Source organism: Epargyreus clarus, unplaced genomic scaffold, assembly GCF_041222505.1.
Source record: "Epargyreus clarus isolate Ecla_fem2 unplaced genomic scaffold, WU_Ecla_fem_2.2 ptg000009l, whole genome shotgun sequence".
NCBI lineage: Eukaryota > Metazoa > Arthropoda > Insecta > Lepidoptera > Hesperiidae > Epargyreus > Epargyreus clarus.
The window spans coordinates 13,482,175-13,501,908 of NW_027332217.1; the positions used below are offsets into that span (position 1 = coordinate 13,482,175).

Below are 19,734 nucleotides of genomic sequence, written 5' to 3' on the forward strand. Positions count from 1 at the left end.
TTTAATTTATGAGCCTAAAATAGAACACCGAGCGATTTGAGCCACCAAATCTGATATTAAATGAAAATGAATTAATATTATACTTGAATTTATCATGGCCTTAATGCCCAGCCGTCTCCAACAATCACAATGGTCATGAGTCACCCTAATCTTGCGAAACACATCTCGTATTGTCGGTAATTCAACTGATTGTCATCTGAATCGTGCACCACGCAAGTCGAACCCCGATTGTGTGGACTGCTGAAGGAGTGCGCTCGTAGCTGTTGTTGACACCGTACCTATATTATGAGATTAAGCGGTCTCACACGCATACAAATCGGAGACTTTTGACCCTAGTTTGCATTGGCCGTTCACTTTAGTTACTAACTTCTGCCCGTGACTTCTTCTGAGTACCATTATAATTTGATTCTATATAATTATTCTACACTGTCAGTCTTTACATTAATCAGGTGGAATCGGTTCCTACAGCTTGATAAAATCAGGATATTATTCACAAAAAAATGATGCCTTTTGTCTGTCGCTTGTTGTTATGTTTGAGCGGAAAATATATTCAAAAGGCACATGGCTTTACAAACTTTATTGAATCTAGTAACACTCTTAACCACACCTATTTTTTTTTTTGGCAGTGCCAGCCTAGCAACAAAACGAATTATAATGCTTCAATCTTTCTTTAAATTCTTTTATATTCATAAGGTGCTTCTCCGCCACCTTTAACGTTAAATAAATTGTCATTTCTATTTTAGAAGAAAATAAGGATAAGAGGAAAAGTGACAACAAATATACTATACCAAAGACCTAGCTATCAGTTTATTTTAAACAAATAGACATGTGACTTCCAACAAACCATCTAAAACTGTAGTTTTGACCCGAGATGCTCATAAAGCTCCACCCATATCATCAGTAGGTCGTCTCCCGAAAGCAAGTGTGCGACCAACTTTCACCGGATGCTATACCGACCTTACATCTGGTTGCATTTAATGGATTATATAATCTTGATCCGTTGATTTATGTACACTTTAGTTCATCTTGCATAATTGATAATTGCGATGATAATTCGCGGTTCTTATTACGCTGGTTGTGATGTTTGCTTATTTGGAAGTCCTTGTGCTTATTTGCCGGTGTATTATAATCGCAATTTGTGGAAAAATCTTGACCTGTGTATCTTAATGTAAGATTCATGTAATCAATAAGATTATTGTTAGATAGTAGCAGTTTTAGCAATATTGTGTTCAGGAATTCCTACTACTCTGGATATCGTCAAGGAACTTTGAGATCTATGGGAATGTTTTTCGCTATCTGATTGACATTACAATCCGATGAAGCAATTATCAAATTAATAGTTTTGGACAGGTTTGTATGACTCTACTGTAGAAGATGTTAGCTGTATCATGATTACCATCAGGCAAGAAATTGTAGAAAATGTAAATTCGGAAGTTTATGTGGCGAACATACCTACATGAGTCATTTTATCTTATTCCTGAGAGCTAACGGATCTACTATCAAATTCAGTTAGAATTTCTAGTCCTTTTGATCTAGAAATCTGATGGCTATGGACTGCAGGAATAGTCCAACGTAAAATAACAATAACATTAGTTCCAACGTAACGCTCAAGAGTAGCAACTCAAAAGTGACCCACTCCAGTCTTCATTGAGATTGGTGGCTAAACTACCATCACGTATACTCCAGCATCCCTTGTTACTTCAATTTGATAAAAACCAACCAAATCCGTAGTTTTTAAATAAACTTTACCCACGTTTTCGGGGTCTTAAGCACAAATATAATTAAGAGTATACTAGATACAGGTCATGTTGTCGATCCCACGCCTACGGGACGTGTGCCACATACCCTGGCGCTTTCGAGACGAAGTAGGCAAGGTCAAAAGTGTACGACCGTTTATGGGAAACCTACTTGAGTGTCGTGTTGTTTGAGGCACCTATTGCCGATATTCCTCAATTGTCTTAAGTACAAGCAGGAAATATTTTAGGATCTTACTTTGTCGTACGCTTGTGAATATTTTACGTGCTAGAGGCTATGCCTCACACGGTGGATTTTTCTGTGTCGCCATGGACACATACACGAATACACATAACACCCAGACCCAGAAGCCAGAGTATAAACCCAAGTTTCAGCAATATCAATAAATAAGATGTACATACTCAATTATTATTGTTGTTCAAGCCATCAATCAATTCATTTCCATATTTTCCTCAACTCACTTCACTTCACTTTAAGGGTTAATTTATTTCTGTTAATAAGTGTCGATTTAATTGCCGATAAGGAGCAGTCTAGCGAGAAACTATATAAAAATAAAGGATACTGTTTAAATAATAAGATGTCATAAAACGGAATGTGAGAAAAGTAAAGAAAAGAGCTGTTTCAGAATCATTTATTATATAAAATGATCCTGCAGGAATCATTACATTATATACTTTTCTGTCCTACTGTGGGAGGCCTGAAGCGAACCCCACTACACTGGACCATTGTGAATTATACAAAAAATTAAGAGTTATAATCTTTGTATCTTACAAGATATTCATATTTTTTTCGCAGCTTCTTAAGCATAAAATCTTGAAGAATCCTTACGAGGTAAGACCGCGAAATTACGATATAACATATCCACGTGAGAATGTGAAGCCTTCCGGTGGCAATTACCATTAGTGAATCACGTCAATGAGCGCAATATTCTTAACAACATAAGGTTTTTATGAACTGCTCCGTACTCATTCTTTCAATTTGTATTTCTAAAACTTAAATTCTAAAATTTTGGGTATGCTGTTAACGTTGTCGTAGATAGGGACTGGCCTATTCGGCCAGGACAGCAACTTTCAGGGGGCATTTTGCCAACCAACATATAAAATGCTAGTGAAGACTTTTAAATTTGATTGATTAGGATAATACTCTTTCTAAAAAGACTCAAAGCCCAACCGCCTTACCTACAAGTTTTGTCAGAAAACAAATATAGGTTAACCCGCTGAAAAATGCTCTACATATAGAAAAACATACAAGAAAATGAGCTTAAGAATTTTTATTATTATATGTGTGCATGTCATGTATATTTTTGGGGCGTTTCAAATTATTTTTTATCTTTAAAACTAGCAACTAAGCCACATACTTAAATCCAAGACACAGGAGCGCTACACTACTTTAAAACCCACAGATGTATGATGTTTTGGATAGGCCCTATCAAACCACACCAACAAAACACCTGTAGCACTACCATGAGTTGGCATAGAAACGCCACTATAGAAATTGTAAATAGAAAACTATTGTCATTTTGCTAGTGAATAACATAACTACTATCGTTACGGTATTTCTTGACAACGTCTGTCAAATTAATGACTCATGAGACCGAATTTGTATGGCAATAGATCATAATGACATTCGCTAGCGATGTGATTTCGATAGGTTTTTTACGTATCGAGTTACGTCACTACGGATTTTAGTTCTACAAGTAACCACCAGAGGCGCTGTACAATTTTTCAAACATTTATTTTACGCAGTCGCTAGCGAGTAATACTTTTGTAAACTCATGGTAGTCCTACTGTACGACTCTTACACATATTACATGTCATACATCATTGGTTATTTGATATGCTACGTCATTCTTGCGTAAACCGCAAAAGTTTTCTTTTGTTAAACCATATTTATGGCTTTGAATGGCAATGCCTTTTCGCTTGTTAATGTACAACATACAACATATATACACTTTCTCTGAGTGCGCCATTTTCCTTGAGTTGGGAAATTACTGTCTTGAAAATGTAACGTAAATGGTAACGTACAATGCATTTCTGTACAACAAAGTGAAATTTGAGAGACAATTTGTGATATTATAATGTCTACTATATCTTTTAAACACGAAATTGTACTAACTTATAATATTTCACGTACTTGTTGCATTTTAGTGTTGTGGAGTGTAGTGGAATGTTTTACGAACGCATTTTAATATTTAAAGGGCAGTTACATTCGTGTAAATTATAGGAGTGATATAGAATACATATTTGTATAAATTATACGTATTTATGGGATTGATATAGGGAACATTACACCCTTAGTCTGTTAGTTATTTTTAAGCAGTTCGTTGTTCCTATTATAGTATTTATTAAGTCACTAATCATTAAGGTTGTAAAAGGTGACTTCTATTCTTGGACATCTTTGATCAACCCCAGATAGTCCTACTCGATGTCAGCCATAGATGCTTTGTTATCCCTGACTACTAAATGGATACATTTTTCTCTTACCACCAAATAAATTAGAACGTACGGGTCGCAGTTCACCTGTTATTGGTCTTATAAACCAGAAGACAGCAGTGTTTAACGCACCTGTTATTAAACATAAATAAGTTGACACTTAATACCTTTTACACACAATCCGGTGAATGACCCACGGCCATAAACGACCTCAAAATTGTAATTAATTCGCCAAATTTAAATACGGCATCGAACCGAAAAGGAGGTAACATTTTTACCCAATGCTCCACTTGAACATGTAAACCTGATGACCAACTTTTGAGACGCGTTTGACTACAAACGAATAACTGTTAACGATAAAGTTATTACGAAATAGTGCTTGGTATTTTCTATAATATAGGAGTAGTAGACGAGCATGCAGTCCACATGATGTACGTAGCTTTTTTTTTTTGTTTACGAGGGGGAAACCTTCAAAAGGTACCCGGCGCCGTGGGAGCGACGCAGGGTTATGTGGGATTTTTACCGCACTAAAACCCCCCCGGTGGCCGTCCTGCGTAGAGGGCTCCGGGATGTCCAAAGGAACGCAACCGGAGTCCTCTTAGCGCGTTGCCCCGTCGGGCTCTGCCCAGGTGAGCTTGACGCTCGCCACACCGTCTGGTGCGTACGACGGTATGCGACCACACATACCGCCGCCCTTCCCGGGGTCGCTTACCGGGCGGTTCGAGCTACCCAATCTTGCCGCCCGCAACCCCGGAAGCCCCCTTTTAGTCGCCTCTTACGACAGGCAGGGGATACCGTAGCCCTATTCTGGTCCCGAAACTACAGGGACTGATGTACGTAGCTACTGCCGCTCATGGACACCTATAATCAATTTCAGATAAGGTTAGATTCCTAAATGAGGTCAGTCACAGAACTCACAGATGCGCCCCTATCCCCAAAGACTAAGCTGCAACGCTTAGGAAAAGTATGTCCCCCTTACCACACCCTCCAACCCGGAATACAGCAGTGCTTAACACTGCTGTTATAAGGCAGAAATAGGTGTGGAGGCGGTGCCTGGTGTTTCGGCGTCGTAAACAAGAATTTATAGATTTTTGAGTGTTTGAAAAACTCGGTTTTCTAGCGGTACTTTCATTAAGATTTAAATCACATTATAAAAAATATATTGCTTCATGGTGTTAATAATTAAATGTCTAAGATTAAAAGTTCGTACCACTAATAAAAGAGTACGTAATAAACAACAAAGGTATGTTTTTTTTTTATTTTTTCGTAGTTTCCAAACTCAATCATAATAACCAATTTATAACTACGAGCTATTTAACACCAAAATATATCCCAATGTTACAGTATATCTTCGTATATATTTTAAAATTAACAGGTTAGTACATAGCTAGTTAAGCTACAGCGAAATCTGATTATCAGAGAAGGCTATCAACGCGCCGCTGCTTTACAAGACTTCCCCTTAATCGAACAACGCATCTAGGGTTGACACATAGATTAATTATATTATTACTTTATTATAAAAAATAAGGGCCCAAGGATCTTCGAAAATCTACGAAATTGATCATTTCAGGTATTGTGGAAGACGAAAAGATTATAAAAAAAATTGGGCACATATTATAAGTGGTAGAAAACTATGTGATTTGACTCAGACCACCGGCACACCTTTTCTGCCTAATAACAGCAGTATACAAAACAGTGTCCTTGAAAGGCGTGGAAAGAAAGACATATCTACTTATATGAGGCGTTCCGAGTTGACGTTAGTCCTCAAGGATATCAACGCATCTGTTGCCAACCTCAGATGGTGGAAGATTTGACATATGTCAAATCTGTCAGCGTTGACAAATATTTGTGCTCGTTTTATCATATTACACTTCGCATTCCAGTCGAATATTTATATATAGGATAAATATTTTATTTTAAGCTTTCGCGTGTCTATTACGCATGCCAACCCTACCACTTGTAGTATACCGTTCCATGGACCGGTCCAGCTTCCGATCCGGTTCCAGTGATGGATGACGTTGTGACGTCAGCCAAGCTACGGAGTACGGGTTTGAGGAAAGTGGGTGAACAAATTTTGTTATCGCCAATATGTGTAATGCATTCGGTTTTCTCTTGCCGATTCAGTTTTTTGACGCGTGGCAATTTTTGGCACTTTGTGGCATTTAGGAAAGTGGGTGAATATTTTTTGCGTTATCCCCATTATGTGTAATGCATTCGGTTTACCCTTGCCGAATCAAATTTTTGTTGAACGCTTGGCACTTTTTGGCACTTTGTGGCATTTAGGAAAGTGGGTGAACAAATTTTGTTATCGCCAATATGTGTAATGCATTCGGTTTACCCTTGCCGATTCAGTTTTTGTTGAACGCTTGGCACTTTTCGGCACTTTATGGTACTTAGGAAAGTGGGTGAACAAATTTTGTGTTATCGCCAATATATTTAATGCATTCGGTTTTCTCTTGCCGACTCAGTTTTTTGACGCGTGGCACTTTTTGGTACTCTGTGGCACTTTTAGAAGAGATAATTCGCTAGGTAACCGGTTCGGATTCGGTTGGTACCACCCAGGTAGATGATTTTTGGTGCAAGTGCGGCCAAAAACCTTATCTTCTTAAGGTGCACATGTAATCAGGGTGGTAACGTGGTCCAAAGCTAGATGAAACAATAAACGACTGAGGAAGTACCAACGCCGTACCAATTTCTAGTGTTAAACAGTTCTAGCATTTAACTGAAGAGGTTTAAATGCTGGCTGACTTATACGTTAGGCAATCTATCTATCATGTGATAGGTTACTCAATGATACTAAATAATAAGATTAATATTTAAATAGGTAATCTTTCTGCCTAGCCATTTGATTCCCAGCGACCTCATCTGTGGCGAGGTGAAAGACGTGAGTTAAGATGAATCTCAATTTCAACTGTAAAGAGAAATTTGATCATTGTGACTCGATGACTCGTCCGTCCGTCCATTCCCACGGCGCGACCCGTCTAAAAGTATCTATATATAAATTAAATGTCTGTCTGTGATTTTAAACGGCCACATTTAATTTTGTATTATTCTGTAGTTGTTGGTGGTGGGGTAACTATGCAGATCTTGAGAAGGTCCAGAGTTTGATTCCTACCCAGCAGGGCTGGAGCCAGGTTTGCTTTTCGGGTTTCGGATTCTATTCAAAGCTCTAGTGGGCTAAGGAAAGGGTGGAAGGGGCGGTCCGCTCCAGGCTCCCAATCCTGGGGCCCCCAACACTGTTGCTAAATAAAGGTCGTCAGAAACAAACAATCGATGAAATGTTTATCAATCAGCGAAAAAAAAGGTCACCGTAATCATACATACTTTTCGGCGAATAAGTCTATGACACACTTCTAATTTTTACATTCTTTTACACCAGGGGCCTCCATTCAACTTTCCGCCCCGGGCCTCCGACGACCTTAGTCCGCCACTGTTTAAAAGATTTTATACAAATACACAAAACCATATGTCCTGCTTATATTTTTTAACACTACAATCCCACAACTGACCACGGTTCCGAGTGCCTCATAGTGGAACATAAAACAGTGGTACAGGTGGCACCTAACTTTGAAAACCTTATTTTCCATCTGCTCTAGAATTCAAACTTCGTACCTCCCGATCGAGAAAACAATTTATTAACCAAGAGATTATCACTGCCGTCATATGGATAGTCGCAAATGTAACCGACACCATTTACCCTTATATGGACCGCAACTTAAATAACAATAACATAAAAATCATTATAACAATGTTATTTAAAATCTATGCAGTAGTGACTACAAAGAAGCCGACATCACGAAACAGAACCGTTACATAAACCGCTCTATGTTATTCGTATCGGGAATCGATTCGGTGGATCAAAGAGAAAAAAGACGTATTAGTCTGCACATTACATTTATAAGGCTGTTATTAAAATATTTTACTGAAGAGATTATTGAAAATATATAAATAGATAATAAATAGTAAGAGTGGTACAATCGTAATGTGATGTGCTTTAAAAATATAATAGCACTTATTACAACTTTTTGATCAACTGCTGTGGCAACTATGGAACGGGATTGACAACTAAGGGAGTAGTTAAGCACGGACATATGGTATAAGTTATAACTATTAACGTAAACCTTAGAGGTGGCAACGCATCTATCGCTAACTTCCTAACAACTAGACTTGGATTGACTTTAAATTCACAAAATATGCATGAACAGTGAAGAGAAATATATCTTAGATATCTAAGAGCATTGTACAAGTTCTTAGAAGATTCTCAACAAACTAGCTTTAGTGTAGATGTTGTAGTTGCTCATCTAGGTACAAATAAGAGTAGGTGATGATTTACGCAGTTCAAATATTGTATTATTATCAGAAATGCGCATCAGTTAATTAGGCAACTATAGAACCTACACAATTTGCCAAGACATTGCCAATATGAACTGCAAGCATCCGTAAACAATTAGCCACCCACTTTCAATTCACCGACGCATCTGCCTTTACAAACAAAAAAAAACAAAATGGCAGCAATGCTAGCTTATTTCGTCGATCGTTAGCAATTAAACCTGTAATTAAATGCGGCTGCAATACCAAACTAATCGAGCGTAACTGGCTGTATAACAATGGCGTTGCAAACAATAAAAAGTAGCACATACCTACAGCTGACCGTCTTAAAACAAAACAAAGCCAGGTGTGTATAATCTGTTGCATAATTTGACAGATGTCACGTAACGTACGTCAAGTGGGAAAGCGAGTTCGCGCGTATTTGGCTGTCATGCTAAATGTCAAAGTGTTTTGCGGATCGATGACATTAAAATTGTCATTCCGTTGCACATGCAATTAAAAGCAAATGTTAAGTATGTGGTTATCCGTTATTTTTGCACTACATATGGGTTACGAGCCGTTTTAAGTATAATTCCAATGATAATTTTTTACTTTTTTTGCAAATTTTATGATGCTATTCCATGAATTTCAAGGAATAAATGTGTTAATAATATGTTAAGGCATATTTAGACCAATGGTGGAGTTAACATGATACGAATTTCTACGTTAATACATTTTAAGTTAGTTACTAAATGTTAACTACTTTTACAAGAAATTACGAAGAAATGAACGCATATAGATTATAGACATTGCGTACCTATTATGGACACTTCTTCCATTTAACGATCGAGCGACTAATATTCCTATAAGGTATTAATTTTAAACTCAAGGCAATTTTAAATTTTAACTCTGATTAAGTATTTTGATGTGACAAAAATATTCCTTTCTATCAAATATTTCTGTTACCATCTTGTGCCGTTGAAACACAAAAAAATAATGCATCTACCTACAGAACAATAATAAACAAATAAAACAACCGTAGTCTTCCAACTTAAAGGATTCTACGTAAGATAACTCAATGATTGTTGCTATTCAAAACATTAATTAGAATTTCCCATTAACGGCAATAAGAACATTTACTGCATAACAATTACGTTTCATGCGTGATTGCTTCACGAAGGCACATCACAAACTCCTTATAATGAGTGTAACAAGAACAAAAATCGTTCACTGTACATGTCGTGGTGAGATGCAACGTTTTCTATGAGATCTATAATTCCTGTGAACACCTGGTTGGAATACCGCGTTGAATAAAACATTCAGTTCGATCTGATTTATCCTGTTTCACTGATTCAACGCTGATGTCAATCGATATTCTCACCTACATCTTTATACGGAACTCACTTAGAATTAAACGTTGTAATCATTATTACCTTAACATTAATTAATAGTAAAATAATTGGTGATTTAAATCGATACCAACGTAATAAGTCTATCTACTGTGAAATTTTTATTATCACATTACCACAATATTATAAGTGTTTATATTATTTTTTACAAAAATAAACTTGAATGCCACTCCACAGGTATCTTCACAATCGAGAGAGATCTGGGAAGTAAGCTATGTTACAATCTAAAATATCATATTTTATTTTATTTATAGTTTTCTTGTATATTTTGTAAATAAGTCCTTTTTTAGTTTATAGTTTATTTTATTACATACAATTTCATATATATAGTAACTATAATTGTAAATAGAAAAATATCATAATTATATGGCGACATTTATTTTATTAAACTGAAGAATAACGTCAGTAATAGAGAGCAAATTTTAATAACTTACAAAAATTCTAGAAATACTTAAACATAGAGCTGACATTGATACATCCCTGTATTATCTAGTCCAAATTTAGTCAATGGTTTCATAACAGTTTATTTATTAATTATATAATTAGTAGGTTCGATAATTAGTGCGTTCCGGAAGTCTAAGCGATAAATACTAATGAAGGAAGTCGTAGGCGAAAACATGTAACAAAAAAAATCGTAAAAAAATACATTGATATTCTCTCCCGTTATTTTTAATCCAAAATAAATTTCCGCGATAAATCTGACTAGGTCTTTCGCATCGATCAAATAGACAGGCAAAAGTACACAGATTAAAAATCATGACCACAGATAATACAAAGTTAATATATAAAAAATAATTGGCTGAAAAGCTAGTTAGATCAAAATTGAGGGCATAGCGATTATAATAATGTTAATCATAATAATCTTGATTCTGCTGTCAATATAACAATAAAATACTTAATTGATGGAGCTTTGAAATTCAAAGTTTGAATGCCCTTTAATTAAATTCAGAGCAGTTCACATGCATCCGATTTGAGTATTAATATTATTGATTCTTATTCATACAGTCAATAGTAGTAGCCCTTAAGTACCTATGCAATGTTTTGTCTCTTCCATTTACATTTCAACTTAAGTTTTATAAATTGTAATTAAAATTAATTCTGCATTATTTTTAACACGCTTTTATTTTTATACTTAAGTTTGCAGTGTGAAAGGTTTTATATAGATTTAAGATTTAACATTAAAACAAATTCGCAGTCTTTCCAGTGTGATTTGTAATGGAATAGATTCTATCCGCCGATGCGACAGGTGCGTTTCTACTGTTGAGCACTAAGATGGTCAGCTCATATGCAGTCAGCTCATTTGTGTCAGTCGGCATCCATACATCCAGCGAATCACAAAACTGCTTTAAACTAGAAATGTTGGGGTGGAACCTTAGCAACCGAACTATACTGGCTCTACCATCTACCAATTTACCCAAGGTGATCACAACTCCCATATAAAATTAAATACTAGAAGTTTTCATCTATTATTTTCCTAAATCCAAAATCCTTTATTAATAGAAATCTTTGTTTCAACAAATTGCTACGTTTATTTATGTTTAGAGAACCCCATTATTTTATGCTGTGGGTTGTAATTCAGTGAGACAGAAGTAAGTTAGTCTGTAAACTATTCGTACTAGTTACAGAGATGACATTATTAGATATTTTATGGCATTGAAAAGTAATTCTTACCTGATCACCACGCAGCTTCCTACAGATCTCTGTTGTTCCGCACTCCATTCTTTGCGCCTGTAACAATAGGAAAATCATAGTAAATACGGAGTAAATCATAATTTAAATATCAAGTTACAAAGTATACTGTTCACAATAGTTGCTTTGTCTGAAGTAAAAGGTGTTATTTGTGCTAAAACGGCTCCTTAAAAGCTGCTTTTAGTCAAGTTACCTATGCCCGTAAATCAATATCACATAAAATAGGTACCATAGCAATTCGGAAGACCTTAACCGAATGAGGTTATTTTATCAATTTGGATTCCTAAACGAGTATTTTAGAATCTCCAGCTTAGTGCCTGTAAGCAGGACTTTTAGCATATCAAAAATTCACCTAAAACCACAGAATGACATATTTCACAGCCTTAAAGATGGCCAGATGACGACATGTGCATTCCTATTTACCAAGAAAATGTAACTACTGTGTACTACTAACATTGGAATGCCTGACGTCCTTGTATTTAGGTACAAGGACGTCAGGCATTCCAATGAGACTACATTGTCTTGGTAGATAGGAATGCTTTCATACTCTTCTCTCTTCTCTTCAAACAAATAGTCTTCAAACAATTTGTTCCACCGTATCCTTCAAGTAATTAACAATAGGTAATTCATCTTCAAAAAAATATTCACAGTTTTAAATGAATAACGGATCTGCTAACAATGCGGAGCACGATGCAGGAGACCTTCGGATTCCTAGCCACTCGACAAGGTTACTCTAAAGTCTAAACTCTATCTACGTTCTGTTTTGTGTGGCTGAGTGGCTGTAACAAAGTTACTATCTAGTAATGTAGATGAAATAACATGTTTAACAAGAAAACAATTATGTATCGAGTACTCCTGTATTTTTTGGTTAATTACTCCAAATTTTAATTATAAAGTGTTAAATTAGCTCAATATTTTTTTCAATATAAGTCCGTAAAACAAATAAGTATAAATATTGAAAAAGTCCTTTTGGTTTTCGTATTTAGCTTAAAAACAGTTATGATTATAAATAAATTATTTGAGTACTTTTAATTATTCTTCGACACTATAATTTTATTCATATGTGCTCAGATTGACCTTTGACCGGACCTGACTGAGCATTTTAGAATTACTATTGTTGTACATACATGATAAAAATTAAATATATTACACAAATAAAGATATTCTAAAATATTTCTCCGCTAGCAAGTCGTAAAAATGATGTAGAGTCGTACATTTTCGCAAGTGCGAGTACATTGGCCTTCCCCTAAATCCGATCCTTTGTTACCCGCAGACGTATTGGCGACGACACGGCTCGCATTTTTAATTACCAGTGGCTAATAATCCGTAACGAGCTCGTGTTCAACCATCAGCGATGAAGCGAATTAATTGCCGATTTCACTGAACTAATTTTGACGGGTGTTCCTGACGAGCGATGACTAGTAGGCCTAATGGTAATAGGCCTAAATACCACCTCAAAAATAAAGCAGTCAGGGAGCTAGGACAGCACAACTGGCAAGAAATTGCACAGGACCGGAAAAATGGCAACTTCTCGTATCTCTCGAGGTCAAGATTGATTTCGGGTCGATGAGCCAACAATGTAAGTAAATAAGTTTGACGGCACTGACTCAAAGATAGGGATTTTTAATAGAGGTAGCAAACGAGTAAGGTATCGACCTGATGGTAAGTGGCTACTGCCACTCAGGGAAATCTGTATTCAACCCCAGATTCGAAGTCCGGTCTGAGGACGAACAAAGACTGCATGGAGTACTAACACTAGAAATAACTGCGGCGATCGTGCCCCCGGAGTGTGGTTCAACTCGAAAAAGGGTTCTACCACCGTGTTAATAAAATAGTTCCAATTTGTTTTATGGATCATAGCATCACGGGATAAAATTAGACAATATTCTACAGTCAATTCTTCACTATCCATTACCGTTAGCTCGATCGTTGTGAGACAATTTAATAAATTAATCATTGCAGTTATTTCATTGTTTTAGTCAGTGATGACACATTCGCAAAGGACATCATATGTCACTGTACGCACCACACTACAAACATAGGTCAGGAGATGAATAACTCATTGCATAATATTAAAACTCATGCTTGCAACGAACTTTTACTTAAATTGCTCTGTCACTATGTAACTTAAGGCAAAATCTTAAAAATCAACGTTCGTAACGTTCACGTTCTTAAATTTTGCATGCACAAAAACACGCTTTCTACATTCACAGCCCCACACTAGGATTCCCTGTGTCGTGGGTGCCATGAACGAACACACACACACACACACACACACACACACACACAAACACGAATACACAGACACCCAGCAAAGAACAGTTAAATTTATTATTCAGTTATGTATATCTGCTTGGCCGGGAATCGAACCGCGAACTCTTTGCGCGTCAGATCGATGTAGTGTGGTGACCGCTCCGCCACGCGGGTCGTTGATATTTACAAAGTCGATAGTAATCAATGCCCCTTTAATAGTATGGCCATTTGATGTAACTCGGCAATAGATGGCGCCACATATTTCTGAACGTGTGATGTGACGACTTTCCGCAACTTTTCAAGGGATTGCGATACACTTCTGAATTGCACTATCGAAGTTTTTTAACACCTTACATATACACAAGCTCCAAAACTGAAACTGTTAGAGCAAGGCCGCTCCCCGGACATAATCACCTCATCAAAATAGTATCAATAATGAAAACAAAATTGTGTCTAGACGTCCAAATCGTGTCTAGGCAATGAAGCATTAAAATATGACGTCACAACCACTGTACGGTGACTGTAAACTTTGTAATGTTTGCATGTAACAAATACATTACACATACATCATTAAAGTATAATTAAAGATCAGGAAACATCCTTATGATTTTACAATATACATTATTTTTTATATCACGCGTAATATTTTTTTATATCATGTGTCATTCGACATAGCAAACAGTGCAGAACGGATACCAAGTGCGAATGGTCACGTAATGATGTAATGACCGCGATCGCTTCCGTTCGATGTGGTGCAATCAATCTGGGCTTTTAATTTTCGAAGAAATGATTACCGTTTTTACAGGAAAAGGGTTTTAATTAGCTCTTGTCGTGCATCGCTGTTCAAACCACCATTATATGTGTAAGTAAATGCAATATGTGAATTGTTAACTGTAGTTAATATCATAAAGCTTATACATATATCTGTACCTTTACCATGAGTTTTCAAAACATTCCACAATTTTACGTTACGTTCACTCAATCCATTATTCTGTTCCGTTTGTTTCAGTACACTGAGTAACATAACAATAAGTAAGTGTTCAAGTCTTTTTATCTGCCTCACATGTTCGCAAAAAAGAGAGACAAAACATAAAACGCCATTTTGTCTATTTAGACATTTAACGTTACGTTACGGACACTATAGTTCTGATACAATCCGCTAGAGGCGCTGATTGGAATTTGTATGGGCAAATACGTAAACAACTACCAAAACAGTCATATTTGTCAAAACGTAAAAACTCATGGTAAGGGTACTGAAGTAAAAGTTAATGTTATTAATATTATCGGTCACTGTACAATATTTGGGAAGTAAAATATATAAACAATATGTCTGTTAGTTTTCTATTTACAAGAAAAGGACCGAATAGTTTTTTTTTACAAATATGAGACAATTTCTTAAATTTATAAATACTTCTTATACGGAAAAGTTTCCTAGGAAAAAGTTTGCAAGTACAACACTTTTTCTATGGATACCTGTTTTGATTTTAATGCTTTTTAATTATCTTTACGGTGTAATAAATAATCTATACTAATATTATAAAGAGGAAAACTTTGTTTGTTTGTTTGATTGTAATGAATAGGCTCAAAAACTACTGGACCGATTTTAAAAATTCTTTCACCATTCGAAAGCTACATTAGCCACGAGTAACATAGGCTATATTTCATATGAAATATATTTATAAATAGATTTTGAGGCGGTACAAAGTTTGCGGGGTCAGCTAGTGTGTAATAAAATTATATGAGAAAATACATGCATCAGTTCTACATCGTAGTTTTTAATTTTCAAAAGGTATCAACCAATAAACTTGATACCTGAAACCGTAACCTCATTTAAACAATAAACAAGGTTGCCAGTTACTGTCTATCCATTTACATTTAACTAAAGTATACCACAGTCCCTTTAACCGTTGCTTTGACTTCTCAAGATGAGATTGATGGCTCGCACCACCTTTACAGCCTAGGCAATAGAAGCTAGAACTAATTGTAGAAAAGTCTAAGGTTAAATTTAAATCTAGACACTAGCAAACGGAATGGTAAAGGCGTGAAAACGATAACCATTAGCGAATGCGGAGTGGAAAGCCGATTGTTCCGATTCAGAGCGGTCTAACACGCGACCGACTTGCATGGTGATTAGAGTAGAACACTATAAAATACTATACGAATAAAGAACTTTTAGGGTGTAAAGCTCAAGCTAATAGCAAGCTTTGAAAACAATTTAATCAATTTGAATATACGTAATACATCTACTGACGTTAACGAGAATAGTTTGTGGCTATTTGCTCATTTGTTTTAACGCATAATATAATATGGCTAAGCAAATATACTAAAAAATAGTATATAAATACTTAAACATACATACATATAGTTCATTTGTAAGTTAATATAATAAGTTTGGAAAGAAAAGAAAGGAAAAAAGGAGGTATTTGCTCCTTTTTCGACGTCGTTAAAAATGGGTAACTAAGTACATGCTACACGACTTTTTTCTAGGACGTCTCTTTTTTGGGAGAGAATAGGTCCTCTAAGGGCATTTGCAATGAATCTCAAATTGGCCGAAAGGCTTATTACTCGGGTGTCTGAGTAAGTTAAAGCGCTTCTTAACTAATATAACATTTTCTATGATTCTTTGCCTGTGATTTTTTTGCTATTATTTCTAGGGTAAGTAAGCCCTTGCGTCTATTATCTCACTTCTATGTACACCCTGCAGTCACTGTAAGTATTTCACGAACTTCACAACCCATTACTGTCCCACTGCTGGGCACGGCACGGGTCTCCTCTCAGAATGAGAAGGATTAGGCCATAGTCCACCGCGCTGGCCAAGTGCGTATTGGTAAACTTCACACACCTTTAAGATTTTTTTTTATAAATCTCTCAGGTATGCAGGTTTCCTCACGATGTTTTCCTTCACCGTTTAAGCAAGTGATAATTAATTTCTAATACGCACATAAATTTGAAAATCAGAGGTGCGTGCCTGGGATTTGAACCTCGGACCCCTCGATCGAGAGGCCGCGTTTCTTGACCACTAGGCTATCACTGCTTATTTCGAAGGTGGTAGAACCCTTTGTGGTTCGACTCCGGCGGCACCACCGCCACACCTATTTCTACCTAATAACAGCAGTGTTAAGCGCTGCTGTGTTCCGGTTTGGAGGGTGTGGTAAGGGAGACAGACTTTTCCGAGGCGTTCCAGCTTAGTCCTCAGGGGTAGCGGCGCATCTGTGGCTGACCTCAGGTAGGAATATCTAATTCTATCTGGGGTTGATTACAGATGTCCATGAGCGGCAGTAGCCACTTACCATCAGGTGGACTGCATGCTCGTCTGCTACTCTTATATTATAAAAAAAAAAAAAAAAAAATTTCACGGACTTAATATTTATTTACCCCTATTTCCTTTAAGTATAATTAATGCCACACATCGCAACACTTCACAAATACACTTCAACCACTTACCACAAATTCGCATTACATAATCAGTAATCACTCGGTAATCACATATCGCGGTCAATAATTATAAAAGGAAAGCTGAAAACATAATCACTGGCCGTCAATGCACATCATTATTGCTCACCAATTACTATCGTTATCATTATTGATTAATGATTGATTGCATAAATCGCAGGTTTTCGTGTGTGATGGACTTATGCAAACATAACATAATGAGTACTTGAGGGAATTATTTAAATGTTTTTTTAATGTTTGTTTGTATATAATGATGTCCCACATGACGCGACAGTGTCCATGCTTGTTTTACGTGTAAAGTTTCGGGTTGAATTCCGGGTCATTTAAATGTAAATAATGAATTTCTAGGTCTATAGATTGATTTTCTTATGTGCCCATAGTACTCCAGCATGATTCTGAGGTATTAGTAGTTTTTTCTGGTAGGTATTAGTTAAAGGGAATCCTTTGTTGCATAGGTAACGTTTGTTGTACGTTCTATGAAAAATCATAAGAGATATGGGTGGAATTATGATACAATGTAGGAATATTCCTAATATACAAGAATTTGATAAAAGTAGTAGAATACAGTTGTTATCTAAATTCATTATGTTTGTTACGTAAATCTAATCAAGGTAGTATACATGTTATAAATGCAAGTAAAGCAATATACCTATTGCAATGTTTCTGAACAAGGTATAAATGAAGAGATTTTATGTGTAGTTGCACTGATTGTCACAAACTAAGTGAGGTGAAATAAATATAACAAAACACACAAAATGATGTATGAAAGTAAAGTGCATTCTCGTTTGTATACAGTCCGCGTGTTTGTCTCGGCAGAGAAATCACGAAATATTACCTCTGGTATCATCACCAAGCCATTATTGTCCCAATGCTGGGTACGAATCTCCTATCAAAATAAGAGTGGTCTAGGTCATAGTCCACCGCGCTGACGAAGTGCAAATTAGTAGACATACCACCCTTAAGAACCTTTTTTTGAGAATTTCAGGCGTGTGGGTTTTCCATCACCATTAAAGATAAACGATGTTGATGACGAAGCGTGAGAACCCACAGAGGTTCTGACTAAGGTCGAGTTCCTATCAGTAGGCTATCACTGCTTTTTCTACATCATTAATACAGGTTACAACGAAAAACAGGGAAAGTTACTCACTTGCCACCACGACGTTTCTACACTGTCGAAGAACCGACTACACTGTAACTTACGATAGAATTTTTGATGAAGCTTTCCCATTATGATCGACGGCTATTTATGTGTTGTAAGCCCTTCCTGGCTACTAAAATAATAAAATGGCTAACGACGTCTCATATACCAAGACTTCCTGATCCCATCCATATTCATGAACTATGAAGGTGTGGTTATGAAGGAAGTAGTTAGATGGACGATAAGTTTGTGAATTTCGTGATTAACTCATTAGCATCCTACTGCAAACTAGTGGTCTCTTCTGGAAAAGGTTTACGGCATTCAGCGTTACTTGTAGTTTCATTTTTGTGGAAAGAATAAAAATGGTTTAGATCATATTATGTTTATAGTCCATGCGGTCTATTATGTAAATTTAACTCTCGTTTGAGAACATAATGGAAAACTCTAGCTCTGAATTTTATTGAGGTTAGTTACATAATTAGGATCCATCGTGATCAGGTTCGTGCATCGTGATTCAGACCAGGGTTTAAATTTACCATCACTAGTTCTAAGTTAGTTTAGAAAATAATTACCATGCAACTATGTAACAAAACATCGTGAGAAGCCGCGCGAAGAGATCCTAAGTTTGCTAAGGCATGTGAAGTTTTTCATTCCGATCGTACCCAGTGAAGATATAGCCTAAATTCTTCTTATTTTGAGAGCAGAGGATACTCAATTTTATGGATGTATTGATGGATGATGTAGCAAAGGCTGAAATTCGAACCAATCTTCGTGTGTTAGTGTGTGTGTGAAGTAGTTTAGAAGCTGCCACCGTCATTTCTTCGTTACTTAATGAGAATTTTCACTCTTACGTAACGTTACGTAACGGAAATTATGACAAATTTACGACATCGTTAGGGCCGATCGCCCTCTTTAATCTCAAATACAACCAATTTGGGAAATGATCTCCGAATAACTTATGTTAATAACTTTCTCTGTCATTTCAGATTTTGATGGGTTTTCGTTGCAAATTTATGGGAAGTTTTGTTCATAATTTAACTTAAAGGTTAACACATAAATTAAATTGGCTATCCACTATTTTAATATGTAAATGTCCTCTAGTTTAATGTGTTGATAATGTTTACAAATATACGATAATGTAATGATAAACTGTTGCACCTGCTTTTGCATAATCGGTTTAAATAAAGACCAGCACTGTATGTGACAAGTTCTCAGCGGATCTTGTGCCGCCATGGTCGCTTTACCGTTCCACCCCAAAGAGTTCCAGGTTCGATCTTCGGCAGACAGATATTATTAA

At 36.3% G+C, this 19,734-nt stretch overlaps 1 protein-coding gene across 6 annotated transcripts in view; it reads right to left on the reverse strand.

The window, feature by feature from the left end:
* Positions 1-19,734, reverse strand: part of Pif1A (PFTAIRE-interacting factor 1A) — a 177,948-nt gene that overhangs the window by 37,052 nt on the left and 121,162 nt on the right. For all 6 annotated transcript variants that reach the window (XM_073076788.1, XM_073076786.1, XM_073076787.1 and 3 more), the window contains one exon: positions 11,576-11,632. In XM_073076788.1, coding sequence (XP_072932889.1) covers positions 11,576-11,632 — 57 coding nt within the window. The remainder of the gene's footprint in view (positions 1-11,575; positions 11,633-19,734) is intronic.